General features: G+C 40.5%; 1 protein-coding gene across 2 annotated transcripts in view; it reads right to left on the reverse strand.

Annotated features, from left to right (window-relative positions):
• RNF145 (ring finger protein 145) overlaps positions 1-6,194 on the reverse strand; it is a 48,941-nt gene extending 42,747 nt beyond the window's left edge. Inside the window, exons 1-2 of one of the 2 annotated variants that reach the window (XM_090288508.1) lie at positions 6,063-6,194; positions 624-826 (exon numbers count right to left, since the gene is read on the reverse strand). In XM_090288508.1, the coding sequence (XP_090144634.1) occupies positions 624-807 (184 nt within the window). In that variant the 5' untranslated portion in view covers positions 808-826; positions 6,063-6,194. Of the gene's footprint in view, positions 1-623; positions 827-4,621; positions 4,641-6,062 lie in introns of those variants that run through there. The other variant, XM_090288507.1, reaches the window with a different exon arrangement.
• Between the last annotated feature and the right edge of the window lie 15,391 nt (positions 6,195-21,585).

The following is a 21,585-nucleotide window of genomic DNA, read 5'->3' on the forward strand; positions in this document are numbered from 1 at the left end:
AATATTAATAAAACCACTATAGTATATCATTTAAACCATGACTTGAGTTATGTAATAACAATGTTAAATAAAATATATTGTTGCTATCATTACAAGTAAACTAAAAATTAACCGAAAACTTAAGGATCATGATTTTTATTATAGATTAATTTTATCTATTTCCCACCTATATTTCCTGACTTCAATTTCTTTAACCTCTCAACATTACTTTTACCATTAACAGCAAACCATATCAATTATATTTCAAGGAGTATTTTCAAAGAAAATATTAAATGTCATTTCCCACATTTAACAGAAATGAATGCTTTATTTTCAACTGATACTGTTTTAGAACAATGAAGAATATTCATTTTAAGAAGATTACATTCTGAATTACTACCAAAACCCAAAATGACATATTAGAAGACCCTAAGCATCTGGAAAGGTATTTTCATTTATATTTTATCATATTATAATCTAAAATGTTTTCTTCTGCCTTATAGTTTCATCCAGTAAAATAAAGGCAACACTGTCTGTTTTCTTCTACTCCTACTAATCTATATGCAATGGTAAGACTATAAACAAGATTCATAAACATTCATCATGGCTCACCAAAAAATGAGAAAAGTGATGCGGATACTTACCTACATAATGCATATTAAGAGCCAAATACTTATACTGGAAAAGGGGGTTGTTACTGAGGCTACTTCTCTGGATCTGCTGGAAGAAGGAGCTGACGTCCCACCTGTACAAGACATCCAACAGCATGATGCTCGGCACCCTCAGGGCCACATTTAACACTGCCTCCAGTTTCTCCTTGGCAGCCATGTTTTTTCTTGGGACAGACCTAAAATTCAGGACACACAATATATAAAAACAAGTCACCTCAAATAGTTTTTAGATATCTTCCTATGAATCTAATGGATTTTCCCAGACTATATAAAAACTACATTACAATGTATAAAACTTCTTAGCCACACCTACTACTTCTAGGTAATTATTTTAAAAAAAGCTTTGTATTGTGTTTTCACATATATTCTTTCAGATCTGCCTAATCTTAAGATTTTAATTAAATGTTCAAGCCTTAAAACTAACTGCAAATCTAGGCACTTAGCAACAAAATACCCTAAAAGAGTACTGTAGCTCTTATCAAATTAACTTGAAAAGAAAAATTCACTCCTATAAAATTATTTGAGATTCATGTAGCTCTTTAAAAAGAGGGCAAACATTAAACGTTTATTATATAAAAAACCTAAGCTAGTCAATAAAAATTTGATAATTGCACATTGAGTTTGCAGCATCTCACTGTCTACCCTTTTCCTTATTACTTACAATCAAAATTGAAGTACTGAATTTACATGATGTAGATAAAATCCAGAGAACTAGTGATATGCAAATGTAAAGAAACCATTATTTGCGATATTGTCTCCCTGAGTCATTAAAGTTAAACTCTTAGTCTGAAATTCACATAACTTGCTTTCAAGCTAGGAAAATAACTCAAATTCTTCTCATGCAATACGGACATGCTGGCACATGAAAGTTGTCAGGCACTGTGGGTCTGCAGCCCTTGTCTTTACAGAATTGCTGATGAGTAGTAGAAAAAAAGAAAAGAAAGAAAAAAAGTAGAAGGAAATGAGTATCTTCTGGACAAATCTATTTAAAAGAACAAATCAGTGGAACACTGCTTTATATGACTGAGCTGCAAATCAAGCCAAGGAATAACAAGAAAGAGAGTAAGGGCAAACAAAGTGGATAGAGGACAATTTTAAGAGTAAAGATAATTCTGGATTGTTGGCTCTGACAATATCCTTTTAAGAATTTTGTTGAGAAAGCTAACTACATTTCTAGCTTTGGCAGTAATTTCAGACATTACAGGACAAATGAAAACACTTATTTTTAAAGAAAATTATAGTGACAGATTTCTATGCTATAGTTAAATATTTGTCAGTATTCCCATTTTACCCTCAAATTTTCATCGCTTCCTAGCTCAGACAGTTTTTTAAAAAGGGGGCAGCTCAACCTGGTACACCATTATTGTAAGTTTTTCAAGCACTGAAAAACAGATTAATTTCACTGATTTTTGACAAATCACGTATCGCTCCTATTGCCCACACGTTATATATATTCTTTCAATAATGCAAAATTAACATTTTCCTAGATACTGTAATTCTGATTATTTTAAATGAACAAGACCGCTTTAGTAATTTTCCTGCATAAGAAAAAAATAATATTGTGAGAATCAAAATCAAATAGCTGTGTCTTAAGGGGAAAAAAAGCACTGAAAAATAAACTCTCTAATCAACATTTATTGCAAATTACACTATTCAGGAAGCTACATTTCTCAAAGCTCATATTTTAAGGGGGGTGGGGGGGCTGAGCCTGGGAAGAAATACACCAAAATATTCACATTAACATCCTGTCAAGAGTGGAGTTGGGGCAATTTTTATTCCCTTCTTTCTACCTTTTCCTGTTTGCCAAATGTTTTAAAATACCCTTGGAGACGCACTTAAAAAAAAATTCTTGGTGAAGAGTATAATGTGCTTGTGGCAGCTAAGTGACTTAAGGGTACATACAGGAAATAAAAGCTTATTCTGGTGGTTAAACTGGTAACTCAGTGTACTCTTGGGAGTTGATAATTATTTTTTCTGTATTCTAAAATCCAATATAAATCACTACTCCTTTTGTAAGCAACAACAAAAAACAGGGAGTATTACTGAGTTAATACTTGTGGTCCATATTTATAATACTTCATCTGATTTGGAGCCTTCCTGTTTTTAATGTTTTGTTATTTTTAAGTGTACCTATTTTCACCATTCACTGTACCTATTAAAGGGACAAAGAAAAACACTAAATAACCAAACCTGCATTACAAATCAAGATCTAAACTGCTGGGAGAAAAAATATCTCCCTAATTCTTACAGAGAACCATCTCTATTACAAACGAAAGCCACTAGCACAATGGTACAATTCCTTCTTAATTACCTCTACTCCTGTCTCACAAATAGAACAAGAATAAAAAGAAAATCTTGGATCTCAATAGCTGTCAATACAGAAGAATATCCAAAAAAAGCACATCCCTAAACTCTACATAGTAAACTCAAGACTCCAGCATCTGAATTAAGAAGGACCTTGGATAGAAGGAAATATGTCCAGTAATAACAAATCTATTGTTTATTAAATGTTTATTTTTGTATGTGAATATTTAAGCAAGTAACTGGCAAGTTGGCCATGTATAGGGACATGGAGGAGGAAACAAGAGGAAAACCAAATCTAAAATATTACCCACTAAAGATGTAGAAGGAAAAAAGAAAAAAAGAAAAATTCGCCTAAACCAGCGGTTCTCAACCTGTGGGTCGCGTGACCCTTTCACAGGGGTCGTCTAAGACCATCGGAAATTACATATTGTTTTTGTGATTCATCACTATGCTTTAGTTATGGCTGGGGATCACCACAACATGAGGAACTGTATTAAATAATTAAAGGGTCGTGGCATTAGGAAGGTTGAGAACAACTGGCCTAAACCTTATTTTGAATCTTTACCAAGTAGAAATGCCACATGATAGGTAACAATACCAAATAATCCTCAAAAATAAGGAGAGCTAAAGGCAAAGAAAATTTCAAGGCTTGACACTCCTAAATCCAAGCATATAAGCTACCTCCTGCCCAGTTCAGTTACATGTATACAATTTTCAATGCAAGATTTTAAAATTTCCTCCTTGAACTATGAAAAGAACTGGAAAAATACTACTCCAACACAATGTCTCAGCAAGTAATATACACTAAATGTGGCTCAAATTTAAAGATGCTTTAGGCAGTAAAATAGCTCTGAATAAACAAACCAAAGAAAGTCTCTCTGTCCAATAACAGCAAAAAAAAGGTTCAACAAACGCTAACCAAAAACAGGACCACAATGATTTCATTAAATGACTTTCTCAGGCTTGGAAGCAATAATCACTACTTAAAAATACAGTAATGTCTGTACAAGTATAACGTTGCCCGGGTCACCATTCATGCTTGTGGGTTAAAAAACACAGGAAGCCTCATTCTACACTTTCCTGAAAACACTGCATTGGCTTTGAATATGAAGAAAGCAAACAAGTTATCATGAACAATATAAAAAACAAAATTTTAAAGTCGTGGCTCATCTCAGTTGAAGAATTATGGTATGTAATAGAGAGAAATGAAAAATAATGCAATCTTACCCAAAAAAAATGAACAGTATTCTCCTAGATAAACTCCCTTTTCAAAAGCCAAAGCCAAAATAAGAATGCTATATGACCAATTTAAAGTTATTCAGTACAATAGGTAATTTAAGGCTGAAAGTTTCTAGATCTTTTTCCATCCAAAGAAAAACTACCATTCATCATTAATCTCCTTTCTTTGTCCCATCCAATTAAAAACAAATTCTACCATCAGCTAAAACCAATCTAAAAATTGACAATTTTCTGGATGTTTCCATTTTAGGGTGATAAGCTCTAAAAAAAGTGTAAAAGGATAAAGCTAGAGCCTAAAATCGTAAGTATGCTCAGCCAAAAACTGATACCCAAGAGGAGGACACATTTCTTATATAACCATTGGCACATGTTTTAAATATAGCTGGTCCTCCCCACTCCCACTCATTGCTAGCTAACTTTGCGTGTACCTGATTTCCAAATAAACTACTAGCAGTCCTAGAGTTTCTCATCATCTCCAAAAGAGCCAAGATAGAGAGTCCACTCTGAAGAGAAGGGCCATCTTTCAACTTCGGGAGCCAGACGAGGGAAATAAAAACTGCTACCTCTGCCATTCGGCACTCAGCTTGGGTCACGACTGCAGCACCGACAGCTCATCCCTCTGGGCATGATTCAAGATTCAGAACTGCACACTCCGAATTTAAAAAAATAAAAGACACAGTCCTCTCCTTTCCTTTCAAGCTAGTTTCCTGTTTACTCTAGACTGCGATGTAAAGCCAGCCATTAATCTTGGCTGCCTTCTCACTGCAAAGCCCCCTTCCTGGGTCCCCGCACCTCCTCCCCCGCCCCCACGCCTGCGGCTCTCAGCCGCGTTTGAACTACAGTAACCCCAACTGGGCTAGCTGCGGCGCAGGCAGCGAGGCAGCGGCGGGGCGCGCCGCCGCGGGGTAGGGATTACGTTCACAAAAACTCTGCCAGCAGCGAGGCCCGTGCCAGGGAGCTCTCCTCCTGTCTGGCCAAGGGTGCTGGCTCCGCCGCGCCCCACGCCAGGAAGCTTCCAAAGAAAGATGCGGGCGAAGTTCTTCCTCCCCGAGCAGAAATGGGTCTCATTCCTTCAGGGAGGGCATGGGTCCCGGGGTCCCTGGGTGAAGAAATTAGAACTGCAGGGGGATGCAAAGGGAATGACAGGCGAGAGAGGAAGCGACAGGGACAAAAAGAAAGGGATGAGGAGAGTTCTTACTATTTAAAAAAAAAAAAAAGGACTAACAAACGGGATGCAGAGCAAACCGGTCCCCATTCGAAGAATGGCTTGGCAGGCCTTTCCGCAACCCACAACCAACCTCAAATCGCAAGAAAGGGGGAGACTGAGTTTGGGGCTGCGTAGAGGAAAGAAGGAGAGAAGCCTGGAAGCAAAGTGGACAAAGACGCAAAAGAGGGAAAGTTGGAAGTAGGAACAAGAGCAAAGGAGCTGGGAAGGAGCAGCTAGGGAAGCGACAGATCAGGAAAGAGGGGTACAAACCCCTCTTGCGAGAGAGGCGACGGGGAAGGCAGAGTGAGGGCATCTCAGGAATGCCGGGGGAGGTGAGGGATAGCTCCAGGGCGGAGGGGATGGCGGGCGGGCGGCCGCCCAGGCGCGGGAGCCGGAGGAGCCGCTCTGCACCGGGCTCGGGAAGGGCAGCGGAGCTGGAGAGCGCCGGGGAGGGGCTGGCGGTTGGGAGGGAGTGGGCAATACCGGGGAAAGAGGGTATGCGGATGCCGCCGCTGAAGCTGGAAGAAGAGGGAGATGAACGGGGACGCGGCGCCGGGAGAAGGGGCGGGCGACGGGATGGGGGAAGGGAGGAAAACGGAGGAAGGATGCGGACGGAGGACGCCGGGATGGGAAGGGGCCAGCAGGGCGTAAGGTTCGGTCACCTGGGGCTGCGGCCTCCCGCCCCGCGAGGCGGCGCCGCCGGCGGGCTGGCGGGCTCCGCGACTCCCCGGGTCTCTCGCCCGCCCTCCCGTTCTTCTCGGGCGACAGCGGCAAGGACCGGCCGGGGTGGCGGGGCTCACAGCGGCGGCTCCTCCGCGCCAGGCCTTGGTTGCTGAGTCTTGGGAGGCGGCGGCACCGGCGGCGGCAACGGTCCGACCCGTGCGGTCACCATCGTCCGCGGCAGCATGCGCTCGCGGGCCGAGCCCCTCAGCAACCGGCGGCCATGGCTCCAGAGCTCCCTCCTCCCGCCCCCGGCACTCTGCAGCGGCCACGGCCCAGCTCCTGAGCTCTGCGCCTGCGCGCGGCACGGCCAACGCGGCGCGCCCCTCCCCCGCCTACACCCCTTGCGCGCGCCACGGCTCACAATCACACGGGTCTGGGGTTACTGCGCCGCCACCGGTACACGTGTGGGAGGGACGCATCTCCCGCCGACCACAAAGCTAGGCTCTGGGGGCTATGGAAACGCGTACCTCCCCGACACCTGCCCGCGCACTGTGACAGGCGCCATTCTGACACATGTGCGCTGTCACACTCCCCAAACACCCAGAGCCTCACGCGCTGACACCCACACTCACCTGCTGGGACCACGTGGGAGAATTGGAGGGGCTGATCCTCACCCAGTGCAACCGCAGTAGCAATGATGCCAGAATGTTTTTTTAACTCTCTCAGTGATCGGACTCCACTGTCAAACCCATGACTAGCGCAGAACATATGTTCAATAAACCTGTTTAATAACTGGATGAATGAATAAACTCTTCACTGGGTATCCTTAATTGAAAAATTCTGACCCCTTAATTTTAAAGACTTGGTCAAAGAATGTTACTGTAGTGTGAAGTTAAATGGTATTTTGTTTGTCTTTTGGTCTAAAGTTCAAACAGATCAGAGTAAACACACACACACACACACACTCCCTTCCCAAGGTCAAAGTTCTGCCCAGTCACTAGCACTGACCAGTATTACTACCCTAATTTACTACCCTAAATGTCAACACACCTTTTAGAGCAGGACCTGTGCCCCACTACCCCACAATACAAATCCTGAAGCATGTTGTGCGTGCACAGAACGAATCAAAGATGTCGCTAGTGTCCCTGGCCTTGGCAGGACTGTTAATCCAGTTTTCTACTGCCCTGCCTTAACACGACCTTCCACAAATCTCGTCACCCCAGCCCCACCATCCTCCAAAAATAAATAAATAAATAAATAAAAACACCCTACACCGTTCCTTGCATTTTCTTTGGTTAGTTCCTGGAGAGCCGGTTGCTACTAGAAACCAGTATAGCCTTTGATGTTGTCAGTGCCTATTACATAGAAGATACACACCCGGAGGTAAAATGTTGCAACTAAACTGGATCATCCTGAAATTGGGAAGCCTCGGCTTCCGCATGTTACAAGACAAATTAATGTATTTCAATCTAGATTCCTGTGTTGGGGGCTCTCCTTGGAAATTCAAGTCTCTGGCCTCCGTACTTTAAATGGTAACCCCCCCTCCCTGCCCCCCAATTCTGAGCAATCTTTGCATCTTGCTAAAATTGTAAAAGGAAGCTCTGCATTAAAAAAAAAAAAAATTACTGCAGGTATCAGTCAATCAAATTCAGAGTAACTTCCCTTCCACTAGTTTGATTTCTACAGAAATCAAGTTTTTAAAATTTCTGGGAATTGTATTCATAACTATAGCCACCCTTCATCCTGGTGCCTCAGAGTATTTCAGAATAATCATTAAGCCTGCTATATCTCAGGGAGGCTGTTTTATGAGTCTCTTAATATTGCCTGTAAGTAAGATATTACAGAGACCACATGACTAATGACTGGAATAGGAAGCTGCCCAAGATAGCAAGGCCTCATCCCTTGATTTCCTCCCAGTTTTAACAACTTTATTACTGACTCATTCAAGAAAACAAAAGGCCACAAACATTACAAAAAATGTCAAAATCTATGTAATGCTAAATTCTAATTGGTTTAATTTACACTTCTAGGATGAACTGCAGAATCTTGAAAATAATACCTTAGTTTTGTTACCAGGTTGATGTCTTTTGTTTAAATGAAGGAAAGTCCTACCTCAGTTCTCATCTTTCCTTTTTTAAAAGAGGGGGGGGGAATGGCTTCAAGGCCCTATAACCCTCACTGTAAGTACTCTGGACTTCTAAAAGCAGGAAAAAGCCATGTATCTTTTTTCACCTTTGAATTTTATAGCAGCTGCCTGTAAATGCTGAAGTTCAAAACAAGTAAAGAAAATTACTCTGGTAATAAAAGGGTTACTGCTATTACATTGCTGCAGATCCAGTTTTGGGAAAGCTACACATCGCCAGAAGCAGGTAACCAAAGCAAACGAAAAAGAAACGCACAGAAAAAAACAGACAAGGGGGATAGTAGAGAGGCCTGCTCAAAAGAAAGGGAGCAGTCACAGCGTGAAGTACTTTCTAGAGGCACCCAAACCAGGAAAGGTCAAGAGCAAAATTTATGGTAAGTACCTGGAACTAAGCTTAAGGAAATACCCAAATGTCACAGCTTGGTCATAAAAGGAATTAGAAGCGGGTGCTAGAAAGGAGTGGAGTGTTTATAACTATGGAATGGCAAACCATTCAGGATTCTAAAGGTTATCTTCCTGTTCACTAAATGTGAACAGGAAGATAACCTTTATCTCACAAGAAGGAAGTCAGCACAAAGTTTGGAAGATGTATAGTATTTACAGCTCTTGACATTCCAAAAGCTAGTTTCTGAATTCCTTATAAAACTGACTATTGCTAATAATCACACAGAAATAGTCCTTTGTTGCAAATCTTCAGATAACTGATGGACAGTTACTACCTTCTAGGTACAGAGATAAGATTTCATATTACAGACTTCTCAAAATGGGGCCAAAATTCAAAGAACTTGGCTAGTCAAACTGGAAATACACGGAAAGGAGAATGTTTGTGCACAGTATTCCCTTATTCACTCATTTTATAAGTTCCTAATATTTTCTGGGCACTTTGAAGCATTCTCTATGCAACTCAAAAATAGTTGATTTTCTTGAGTAGAAAAGTCTAAATTTTATATCAAATCTCATTCAATCTAGCTACCCCAAGGTTTGCTTTTGAAAGCCAATTCTAAGAGGAAAACTATACATAGTCGTGAGTGGTTTAATGACGGGATACATTGTGAGAAATGCATTGTTAGGCAATTCTGTCATGTGAACCTCATGGAGTGCACATACACAAAACTAGATGTATAGCCTACTACATACCACGCTACATGGTATAGCCTATTGCTCTGAGGTTAAAAGCTTGTATAGCATGTTACTATACTGAATACTGTAGGCAATTTTAATGCATTTTGCTGTGACATTACCAGGGCTACGATGTCACTAGGCAATAGGAATTTTTCAGCTCCATTATAATCTTATGGGACCACCATCATATATGCAGTCTGTCATTAACCGAAATGTCCTGTGTTGCATGACCAGTTTTCTTAGGCAACATAGGTAAAGGGAGATTCACTCTTTTTGAGATATAATTCACATATCATACAATAAACCTATCTTTAAATGTACAATTCAGTGGTTTTAATATATTTACAGAGTTGTGCAACCGTCATCACAACCAATTTTAGAACATTTTTTGAAAACTGGAAAAGCAATAGAACTTATATTGTTTTAATACCAAAATATATTTATCTTTTTCTACCTTCTGTGAATTTGATTTATACTTGAGTCCACAGGAGGGAAGAAACATAGACACAAGTCAGCTTTTGTTTGGTTTGGATATTTCAGGTTTTTTCCCCCAAAGTATTTTTTTATTTATCCAACTTTTCATTTGGATGAGTTTCAAATATAGAGGAATTAAATGAATATTACAATCATCACTCATATACTCAGTCTAGATTCAAAAATTGTTAGTTTTGAGTATTTCCTTTATCTATGTGTGTGTGTGATTTGTTAAGCTATTTGAGAGTAAGTTGCAGACAACATACTGCAACCCTAAATACTCTAGCCTTCCTCTTCTAAAAACAAGAGCTTTCTCCAATATTACCAAATACCATTACCACACCTAAGAAAATTAATTATAACCCCTAAATCTTTTACTGTCCAACCAATATTCAAATTTCACAGCTTTCCCTGAATTATCTTTTACAGATAACATTATGCCAACCAAGATCAAATCATGTTTCACTCATTGCCTTAGTTGTTACATCTTACAAGCCAGCTTTGCTTTTAATTAACCCAAGTGCTTGTGACTGTTTTTGAATCTCTAACATTAGCAAGGAGGAAGAAAAAAGTACTGTTGTTGTTTTCAAATTTAAGATGAGCTGGTGTACCTCCAACCCTACCCAGCCATTGTCTTTGTCTTGATTAAGCCTCAAATGAGCAGTAATACAAAATCGCATGCTGCTTTTCAAGCATGATATTCAACAAAATAGAATGGATATTGACTGTCATAGACATTTGTTAGCTACCTCCCCGATATCACCTTGAGTGTTCTACCTGTGTAGTCTATTGGTTTTTCACCTGGATGGATTAATGAGTTTATCCTATCTCCCACAGTGATTAGTCCAGGGGAAAAACCCATGACTCAAGTAAAGCTTTAACAAGCAGGGCAAGATTAAACATCAGGGTTTTCGGCTGAACTATGAGGGAGAGAAAAGTCTCTCTTTTCTGCTAGACCTAAAATAGGAATCCTGCCTTGGCTGGTATGGCTCAGTGGATTGAGCGCCAGCCAGCCTGTGTACCAAAAGGACCCAAAGGCTGCCGGTTCAATTCCGAGTCAGGGCACATGCCTGGGTTGCAGGCCAGGTCCCCAGCTGTGGGTGTACGAGAGGCAACTGATTGATATTTTCCTCCCTCTCTTTCTCCCTCCTCCCTCTCTAAAAATAAATAAATAAAATATTTTTTAAAAAAATCCTATAATACCAGGGACTACAAGCAGCCATCTTAGATTCAAAAGGGAAGAACCAACTAAAAAATATGCCAAAGCATGTAAAAGAACCCAAGACATAAGACTTCTGGTCAAGATGGAGGCATAGGTAGACACGCTTCACCTCCTTGAGCAACCATAAGAAGGATCACAACTATTCTCAAAACAAAAAACATCCAGAACTGAAGGAAATCGAGCTGTATGGAAGTCCAACCGCTAAGGATTTATAGAAGCCATATTCATCCAAACAAGTAGGAGGCGCAGAGACAGGGAACCAGGGCAGGGAGGACACAATTGTGGCAGCGACAAGGCGGCCACAGCTGGTGGAAGAGGAGGTCCACCATTCACAGTGATGGATAAAAATTGGGAGGGATACCTTGGGAAAGAGTGATTCCAGCCCCAGGCCAGACCACACAGCCCAGGGTTCCAGTGCCGGGAAAGTAAAGCCTCATAACTTCTAGCTGTATAAACCAGTGGGGGCTGAGGCAGTGGAAGAAATGGCCTGTCTCTCAGGAAAGTTAAAATGGCCTGAACAGTCCTAGAATGTATACAAACCCACTCACTCTTGAAAACCACCACCAGGGCATCAGCTAGAAGGGCATCAGTCACGTACAGGAAGGGGGTGAAGTGACTGGAAACGGGGCAAGTGCCAAGCAAGCCTCCAGCAGCTAGGCAGCAGCATTGCCTCCTCTCCTCCCCCTCCCTCACATACAGAGCCACAAAGTGGCGAAGCTGGTTGCCCTGCCCTAGCAAATACCTAAGGCTCCAACCTACGCAACTTAACAGGTGCGCTAAGACAGGGAGTCAAAGCAGCTCTGTCTAATACACAAAAACAAATACAGAGAGGCTGCCAGATTGAGGAGACAAAGAAATATGGCTCAAAAGAAAGAACAAAACTCCAGAAAAAAATGAAACAAAAAGGAGATAACTAACCTATCAGATGTAGAGTTCAAAACACTGGTGATAAGGATGCTCAGAGAACCCACTAAGTATGATAAAAGCATAAAAAAAGAAATGAAGGTTACACGAAGTGGAATAAAGAAAAATATACAGGGAACCAACAGTGAAAGGAAGGAAGCCAGGGTTCAAATCAACGATTTGGAACATAATGAAGAAATAAGCATTCAATCAGAACACCATGAAGGAACAAGAATTCAAAAAACAAAGAGAGAATAAGAAGACTTTGGGACATCTCCAAAAGTGCCAATATTTGAATCATAGGGGTGCCAGAAGGAGAAGAGGAAGAGCAAGAAATTGAATATTTATTTGAAAAAATAATGAAAGAAAGCTTCCCTAATTTGGCTAAGGAAATAGACATACAAGTACAGGACGCACAGAGAGTCCCAAACAAGATGGACCCCAAAAGGATCACACCAAGACACATCAAAATTAAAATGCCAATGGTTAAAGATAAAGGCAGAATCTTAAAAGCAGCGAGAAAAAAGAAGACAGCTACCTGCAAAGAAGTTCCCATAAGACTATCAGCTGATTTCTCAAAAGAAACTTTGCAGGCAGGAAGGGTCTGGCAAGAAGTATTCAAAGTGATGAAAAGCAAGGACCCACAAACTAGATTACTCTGTCCAGCAAAGCTATCATTTAGAATGGAAGGGCAGATAAAATGCTTCCCAGACAAGGTAAAGCTAAAGGAGTTCATCATCACAAAGCTCTTATAATATGAAATGTTAAAGGGACTTATTTAAGAAAAAGATCAAAACTATGAACATTAAAATGACAACAAACTCACAACTATCAACAACTGAATCTAAAAAACAGAGCAAACAACTAGAACAGGAACAGAATCACAGGTGTGGGGATCATTTGGAGGGTTAACATCTGGGAGGGGAAATGGGGAGGATGGAGGGAAAGGTACAGGGATTAAGAAGCATAACTGGTTGGTACAAAATAGACAGGGGGATGTTAAGAACAGTATAGGAAATGAAGTCAAAGAACTTATATGCACGACCCATGGACATGAACTACAGGGAAGGATTGCTGGAGGGAAGGGGGATACTGGGTGGAGGGGAGCAAAGGGGGTTAAATTGGGACAACTGTAATAGAATAATCAATACATTTAAAAAAAATTGTATCTTCCTGTCCCTAAATAAATAAATAAATAAATAAATCCAAGATGTAAAAAGAAACCAGGATCTGGTCACAGTGTATTAGTCCTAATCTAAGCCTCAGCTGAAGCCAGCATGTCCACCCCCTATGCTGTTATTATATCAGCCAATACGTTACTTTTTTGCTTAAGCCATTTGTGTTGTGTTTTCTGTTATTTGCAATTCAAAGAGTCCCAAGACATCAATCCTTTTAAGTTGCTAGTCAGTGTAATATGCTGTTATGAACATAAGGAACTAAAAAATGATAAGTGCAAAAAGCACAATTGTATAACAAATTATTTTTAAAAACTTTAATAAACCACTATCCAGAAGTAGAAGCTTGCTCAGACCCCCAGAAGTGCCCCCAACACTTTTTCACAACTGTCTAAACTGACTTTAACACAGTTTCTTCCTTTTCTCTGACAACCTAAGTATGAGTCCCTAAATATGGTAATTTAGTTTTGCTTGTTCTTAAATTGTACATAAATGGAATCATATAGTATGCACTCTTTGGTGACTAGCTTTTTCTGCTTAACATTGTGTTTGAGATTCAATTATGTTCTTGTGTGAAACTGCAGTTTCATTCATTTTCACTGCAGTATTGTATCATACAACTACAACATTTACTTATCCATTCTGATATTAATGAACATGTGGGTTAATGAGTTTTAAATTCTAGTATGGGGCTACTACAAACTATGCTTCTATGAGCATTTGGGAACTTGTCTCTTGGGGCTCATGTGCACACATTTCTCTTGAAGAGAACTGCGGGGCTACAGCATCGGTAGGTACTCAACTTTATTAGAGAACTCCCAACTGTCTTCCAAAGTGTGTGCACCAATGGACAGCCCCCACAGCAATCAGTGAGCGTTGCCATTGCTCGGTATTTTAGCCTACCACTGGTACTGCGTCTTTTTAATTGTAGCCATTCTAGCGGGGGTTTGTTAACTTGCATATTTCTAATTGCTAAGGAGGTTGAGTTATCTTTTCATGCTTATTGGGCTTTTGGACTTCTTCTTTCGTGACTTGCTCAAGCCTCTTCCTCAATTTTCTCTACATTGTCTTTTGTTTTTTGTTTTGTAATCCTTTGTACATGCTGAATGCAAGTCCCTTGTCAGTTACATACGCTGCAAAAAATTTCTTGTCCTGGAGCTTCCCTTTTCATTCTCTAAATAATGAACATAAATTAATTTAAATTTAATATTTGTGTGCATAATGATTCTTTTAAGCCTGTTTCCCCTCTGCTTTACAAAGCCATTGTGTCACAAATTGAGTGTGCATATCTGAGTAGATCTGTTTCTGAACTCACTATTACATTGCTCTGGTTTGGTGGTTTGTTTATCCTTGTGCCGATACCAAACTGCTTCAATTACTCCAACTAAGTAAGAAGTCTCAATGTGTGGTAGAGCAAGTCTTCCCAACTCTTTGTCTTTGTTTTATTTTCTTTAAGAGGATCTTGGCTCTTTGCATTTCCCTATCAATCTTGGAATCGAATTTAGAATTTTAACTTGTTGAGTATCTCAAGATCTCATTGAGACTTTTAGTTTTTGACACAGAGGTCTTGCATCTCTTTTATTACATTAATTCTGAGATATTTTATGTTTTTGGTGCTATTGCTAACTTAAATTTTTTGTTAACCTTTGAATATGTTAAAGTCAATCTTAAGAGTTCTTGTCCCCAAGAACATCCAATGCCTCGGGGTCGGGGGCAGACACATAGTTTTAATACCAAGTGGAATGGATTGGTTATGACAAAGGTGGCCCAAGCTTACCATGAAAATGCAAATGGGAGGGATTAGCCCATTCTGTGCGGTCACAGGATGGAAGGAAGGTGAAAGCATCCTACATGTTGAAAAACTGATAGGCATCAGCTAGGTGAGTAAGGAGAGAGGCAGAAAGGGAGAGAATGAGCACACATTTCACACACACACATTTCAGGGGATGTTAACACGGGACCTTCCGCCTCAGTGTCAAGTAAGGTACCAAAACAGGGGATTCAGATGCCAGCATGGATGTGAAACAAACTCACATGGGAATAATTTACAAAAGGAATGTGAACACACTAGGTCCAAGGCTCCAGGACCCCTGTAGGCAGATGTTATCAAATGGTGCAAAATGGGAGCAGAGAAAGGATTTGGGAAAGGTTTCCATGGAGGGAGCTGTTGTTGTCAATACTGCTGACCAAAGATGGCAACATGCAGGATGCAACCCATTTTGCTCTAGTCTAGTGGCCCTGAGACCTTCCACGAGATAGAATGGGGCAATCCATTCTAATTCTCTGGGACCTTCTGACACGCAGTGTGTCTGTGTGACTGAGGCTCAAACCCGCCTTTTATTGTATGGGGTTACACTGCAACCAACTGAGTTACCCAGCCAGGGCCGTCTGTAAGACTTTTCATATGTGTTGCCAAATTTTCAGAGTGCATCTTTGAGAGCTGTAAGTGAGGGAGCACTGACAGGACTTGGTGCTGTCTCTGTAATTGAGGAAAAGGATCAAAGGGAAAAGGCAGAACTGGGTGATTTCTAAATATTGGCCATGGCAACTGAGTAAAATACTGGAGCGTTCGACACCGGAGGAGGGAATTCAGTTGGTGAAGACTCAGGCTGAGTCTGAGGCATTATGGAACAGGCAAGTGGAAATGTCTTATCAGTAACTATATATGTTGGTCTGGCGTTTAGGAAAGACACAAATTTGTGAATCATCACTACTTAAGTGGAAGCTGAAAGTCATAGGAATAGATAAAATCACCCTCTAAAATCGCTAATATGAGACAAAAAGACGACCAAGGGCAGCATTCTAGAAACCTCAATATTAAAAGGATGTTTGGAGGGCAAGAAGCTCACAAACGTGACTGAGGAGAAATGCTCTAAGGATGAGGACATAAAGTAATATTTGAAGGATGTGTAAGACTTCAAGGGAGATAAGGAAGCATTCTAAGCTGAGGGTATGGTCTGAACAAAGGGCTAGAGAATGTGAATGTGCCTGACACGGCCTGAAAATATCTGACAATCTGACACGGCTGGAGACAACAGTTCAAGTGGACAGGGAGTGGTGGAAGTACAGAAGACGGGGTAAATTAGGGCCAGGCGCGGGAGGAGTCTTGTGCCCGGCACTGGCCTGTTAGCACTCAGATCCACACCCTAGCCTTTGCTCCCTACCACAGGGTGCTGACCCCCGCCCCACATTTCTCAAGCCACTTTGCCCACTGGCTTCTGGTTAGATTTGGCCAATAGGGGCATAGATAGTAGACTGGAGGGCACGAGGAAGGAGAAGGCAGAGTATTTCCCCCCTTCTCTCTCTGCTTTGGGCAGCGTCTCTGGCAGTGGCATGTCTCCTCCACGGCCGAGCTATTGCTGGTAACTCTGGCTGCCGAGTCCATTCAGTGGCGCTGGAAACTTCCTCTCCTCAATTCCAGATCCTGCCATACACCCTGGTTCCTGGGCTCCAATGACACCGTATCCCTAGAGATGACAGTGGATCCCTGCAGTTGTTGATCTCTGAGATGCCCCACCTTTTCATTCTCAGCTCTGCCAACACTCTTTAACTAATTAAGCATATTAAGTTCCTCCTGTTGTTACCAGTTGTTTCGCTGTTATGAATAATGCTACAATGAACTCCTTCATATATGTCTCCTGGGGCTTCTGTCCAAGAGACTCTTTCTAGGACTTATATCTTAAGAGTAGAATTGCTAGATTGCTACCTCCAGGCTTGTTTTACACAATAGGAAACCAAGCTCATGTGAGAATGGATTCCTACCTCACACCGTAGTCAAATTTCAATTTCATATGGATTAAATATGAAAGGTAAACTTAAAAACTTAAGGAGAAAATATAGAATATATCTATGATGTAAGCTAGGAAAGGATTTCTTATACAAGGTATTTAAAAAAGCAACCTATAAAGAAAAAAATAAAACATTAAACATCATGAGAACTAAAAACTTCTATCCAACAAGACACGATAAAGAGAACTTTTAAAAAGCATAACTGCAAGAAGATAGTCACAACATATATAATGCACAAAAGTATCCAGAATGTATAAATAATTCCTAAATAAACAAATAAGGAAAAGACAACCACATAGAAAACAGGCAAAAAGACTATTCACAGAAGAGGAAATCCAAATGCCCAGAAATAGAAAACAACCTCAATCTCATCAGCCATCAGGGAAGTGCAAATGAAAGATGTAATGAGAAACCAGTTCAACTCACTAGACTGGCATAAATGTAAAAATGAGACAGTACCAAGTTTTGGCAAGAATGTAGTGATGTAAACTCACATACTCCTGGTAGGAACATAATCCGGCACAACTTTGGGAAGCAATTTGGCATCACCCAGTAAAGTAAGCACATATCATATACCGAGCAATTCTGTATCAAAGGATAAACTAGAAAAAAAAAGTCTGTGCACATGTATAGTAAGAGGCACCTATAAGGAAACTCCAATGCACGGTGGCCCATAATAGTTACTAAGAGGCAAAACAATGGCAAGATTCAAATTTCTACTGACTAATTTTATTTTATTAATGGAGAAAATATAATGATCTATCCATGTTACGAATTTTTATAGTAAAAATATACTACAAGCACACACATAAAATGAGCGAACCCCAAAATATAGAGTGAAAGTAATCATTGAATGCCATTTATAATAGGGCCCTGATTTAGCCTGTAGGTTCACAAAAGCCTACCTGAGGAAAAGGCACCTGAGCTGAAAGCTGACAAATGAGAAAGAGTTCACTAGAACAATGCTTCTCAAACTGCAGGGCAGATCCCCAAGAACTGTCAGATATAACGGTATTCGCAGTCATAGTCAGAATTTTCATTACTGAAAATTCAATTTTATGCAAACAAAAATAAAGGATTGATCATTGGAGTTTCTGCGCTTGTGCAGGGAAAACAACAATATTTTTACAAGTTTAGCCTCATTCAGATAGAATTTGTAGGCTTTAAATCTTCTTTACTATAAACCAGGCTTGAGAACAAATGATCGTAAGTACAAAAGCTGGTGGCCATTAATAAATGTGAAAATACCTGACTCTATACTTGGGGACTAAAAGGGAGACTTTGAAGAGAAATCCAAATATTTGGAATAAGCTGAGCTGATAGCTGACGTTACAAGCAAGACTTGAATTTTAGAAAATGCATCATTACTACGTGTGGCGCCAGATGCGTATCACACTTACTGTGAGGATCGCTTCATAAGGTATACAGTTTTCTAATCACTATGTCGTACACCTGAAACCAATATAATGTTGTATGTCATCTATAATTGAAAAAATTTTAAATGCATCAGGTCATATATAGTTTTAAGTAGGTGCAACCAAAACATCAGCCAAATGAACAACTCAGGGTCTCAATAAAGGATGGCTGGGAAGAAAAGCCTATCTTTAAGAAAGCAGAAATAAGTTTTCTCAAGAAGCTAAAGGATGGAAATAAAGAATGAGTGAACTTGATAAACAGAAAAAACTTAGAACAAGAGAGACTGGGCTGCCGTTCCTGAAGAAAAGAACATGGATGGGATCTTGTAATTATTGTATATAATGAATGCATCACATAATGGAGATTTCATAAATGTTAACAAATGGGTTTTTTAAATTGAGGTAAGAGTCTTATAATACAAAATTCACCATTTTAACCAATTTAAAAGTTTACAGTTCACTTCTACTACATTCACAATGTGTGCAATCATCCCCATGATCTAGTTCTTAGACATACTGATATTGGCATGTGTCAGTGATTAGTGATTTAATAGTAAGGGAAGCAGCAGAATTATCGAAGAGTAAGCCAGTTCAAACAGAGAACAGAATCAGAAGTGGGATATAGTTGAAAAATGGAAGGATCACTGGAGCAGCTTATTAAAACAAAAAACAAAAACAATAAAAGGCAAGTAGGCAACTAATTAAATAATGTTTGAAGTTTCAGTTATCATGGTCATAAAAGCACCACGTCCACCTCTGTTGATACAGAAGAAATCTGGAAGTAGTAGTACTAGATGTCAGAAGTGCCAATCATTCACCGGAAGTAAAAATCAGTATGTCTAAAAAGCAATGCCAATGATCTGTCTGTGATTAAGTAGAGTCCTAAGGTTGCATTTCCCAGCCTTGTTGAAAAAGAAGAAAATAGACACGGGAGACTTCCGGCCAAGATGGAGGCTTAGACGGACACGCTAGGTCTCCCTCTACAACTAGAGAGGAATACAACTACTTCAAAACAAAGGATAACTAGAAATTCCAGAAAATAAAACTACACGGAAGTCCAACATATGAAGTTATAAACCAGCGGTGCCATTTGGGCAGGTAAGAGTTAAAGAGGGCAGTGCTGTTTGCGGTCGCACCCGGAGCGGCGGGGCGGCGAGGAGTCCCGGCTACGCAAGCCCCTGGCCGTGCGCGACCCCGGCGCTGGGGAGAGCGGCCGCCGCATCGCCTTGAACAGTGAGGCCCAGGGGGGCGGGAGGACGGATCCCGGTCTCCTAGCTGAATAACTGTGTGAATCCATCTTGGACCCCCGCCCCCAAAGAAAGCACCACAGGGCTGCGAAATAGGTCGTGGACAGGCAGGCGCTGGTCGCTGATTTGTGACGCGTACACAGGCACTGCCCCCGACAGCCGGCCCAAGAAAACAAAACGCATCTGTCAAAATGAGGCAGACAACTATAGAAATCCCGGTGACACAGCTCACCAGGCAGCAGATAGAGAACCTGACAGATGAACAGATAAGAAACCTGTCAGAGGCTCAGTTCTGGGCCATTGTTATCAGGTGGCTTACAGAATTCACAAAAGAGCAGGAAAAAGATATGAAAGAAGCGAAAAACTTTCATAACGAAAGGAACAAAACTGCATACGAGACAGAAGGAAAGGAAATAAAATCCAGAGTTCATTTCAACAAACTGGAATATGGAGAAGGAACAAGCAGTCAACCAATGCAGCGAGAGGAAATGGGAAGCAACAATGAAAGGATCAGAAACCTCTGGGACAGCTATAAAAGGCCCAACATAAGAATCATTGGTTTGCCAGAGAATGAGGAAGATGAACTAGAACTTGAAAAATTGAGTGAAAATATAATAAAGGAGAACTTCCCAGACTTGGGGAAGGGAATAGACCTGCAGGTCCAGGAAGCAAGGAGAGTTCCCAAGAGACTGGACCCAGGGAGAACCACTCCAAGACACATTATAATCAAAATGTCAAAAATTAAAGATAAAGAGAGAATCTTAAAAGCCGCAAGAGAGAAGAAAAGAATTATGTACAAAGGGGTCCCAATTAGACTATCAGCTGACTTCTCAAGGGAAACCCTACAGGCAAGAAGAGACTGGCAAGAAATATTCAAAGTAATGAAAATCCAAAACCTACAACCACGAATACTCTATCCAGCGAAATTGTCATTCAGAATAGAAGGACAGAGAAAGTGTTTCCAGGACAAAATAAAACTGAAAGAGTTCATTAGATCCAAACCACTGTTATATGAGATGTTAAAGGGACTGGTTTAAAAAAAAAAACAGAAGCTAGGGAGATGAAACAAAGGCAAACTAAATAGGCAACGAGAGTGGAAGAGGAACTGTGGGTACGGGAAGCATATTGGGGGGAGGTCAACAGGGAGGGGGAATGGGGAAAGGGAGGGAGATGATATAGGAATTGGGGATCAAGGTAGGAGGGAATGGAATAGACGGAGAGAGGTTGGGAGGAACTGTATGCACAACTAATGGACATAATCTAAAAGGGGGGGACAACTGGAGGGAGGGGGGCCACCGGGTGGAGGGGAGCAGAGGGAAGGGAAATTGGCACAAATGTAATAATTTAATCAATAAAACACATTAAATCTGAAAAAAAAAAATAATTCACACGGGCTACGGAATAAACACTTAATACATGGCAAAAAAAAAAAAAGAAAAGAAAAAGAAGAAAATAAATTAAACCGAGATAAGAGATAGATCACCCCACCAAAAAACAAATTTTGGTTTCAAACAGACTGCTGCCAGTGATTTTCTCAAACCATGACCAAAACGCAGAAAATATAGTTTGCCCTTTTTTCTTTTGGGGGCAAAAAATTTTAACTTGACATTCATTAGATTGTTGTGAAAATTAAATAAAATATCTATTGTGTTTACATGAATAAATGCAAATAAATTATAACTGTTAATTAGGAATATTATCATAAGGAAGCAATGAAAAGAAAAAGGAATTATAGGTTAGATTCATTGTACCAAAAAGAGAATAACTGTGACTCATGTCAAAATTGGAGTTATTAAAATGTAATCAAATTCAGAGGGTACAATTTTAAGAAATATTTAATGGAGAGAGTCATGTTAATCTAAAATATGGAACATTTCAATGTTTGCGAACCACAGACTAATTTAGAACTGTTTAATACTTTTTATATATGCCAGTTAAGAGTGATAGCATAAAATACATCTGCAGCTGGTAGAATTCAAAATTAATGTAAATCTAAAGAGCAGATAGAGATGGAGAGTAAAATAAATGATCT

Source organism: Furipterus horrens, unplaced genomic scaffold (assembly GCF_987537825.1).
Source record: "Furipterus horrens unplaced genomic scaffold, mFurHor1.1.pri manual_scaffold_10, whole genome shotgun sequence".
In the NCBI taxonomy this organism is placed as follows: Eukaryota; Metazoa; Chordata; class Mammalia; order Chiroptera; family Furipteridae; genus Furipterus; species Furipterus horrens.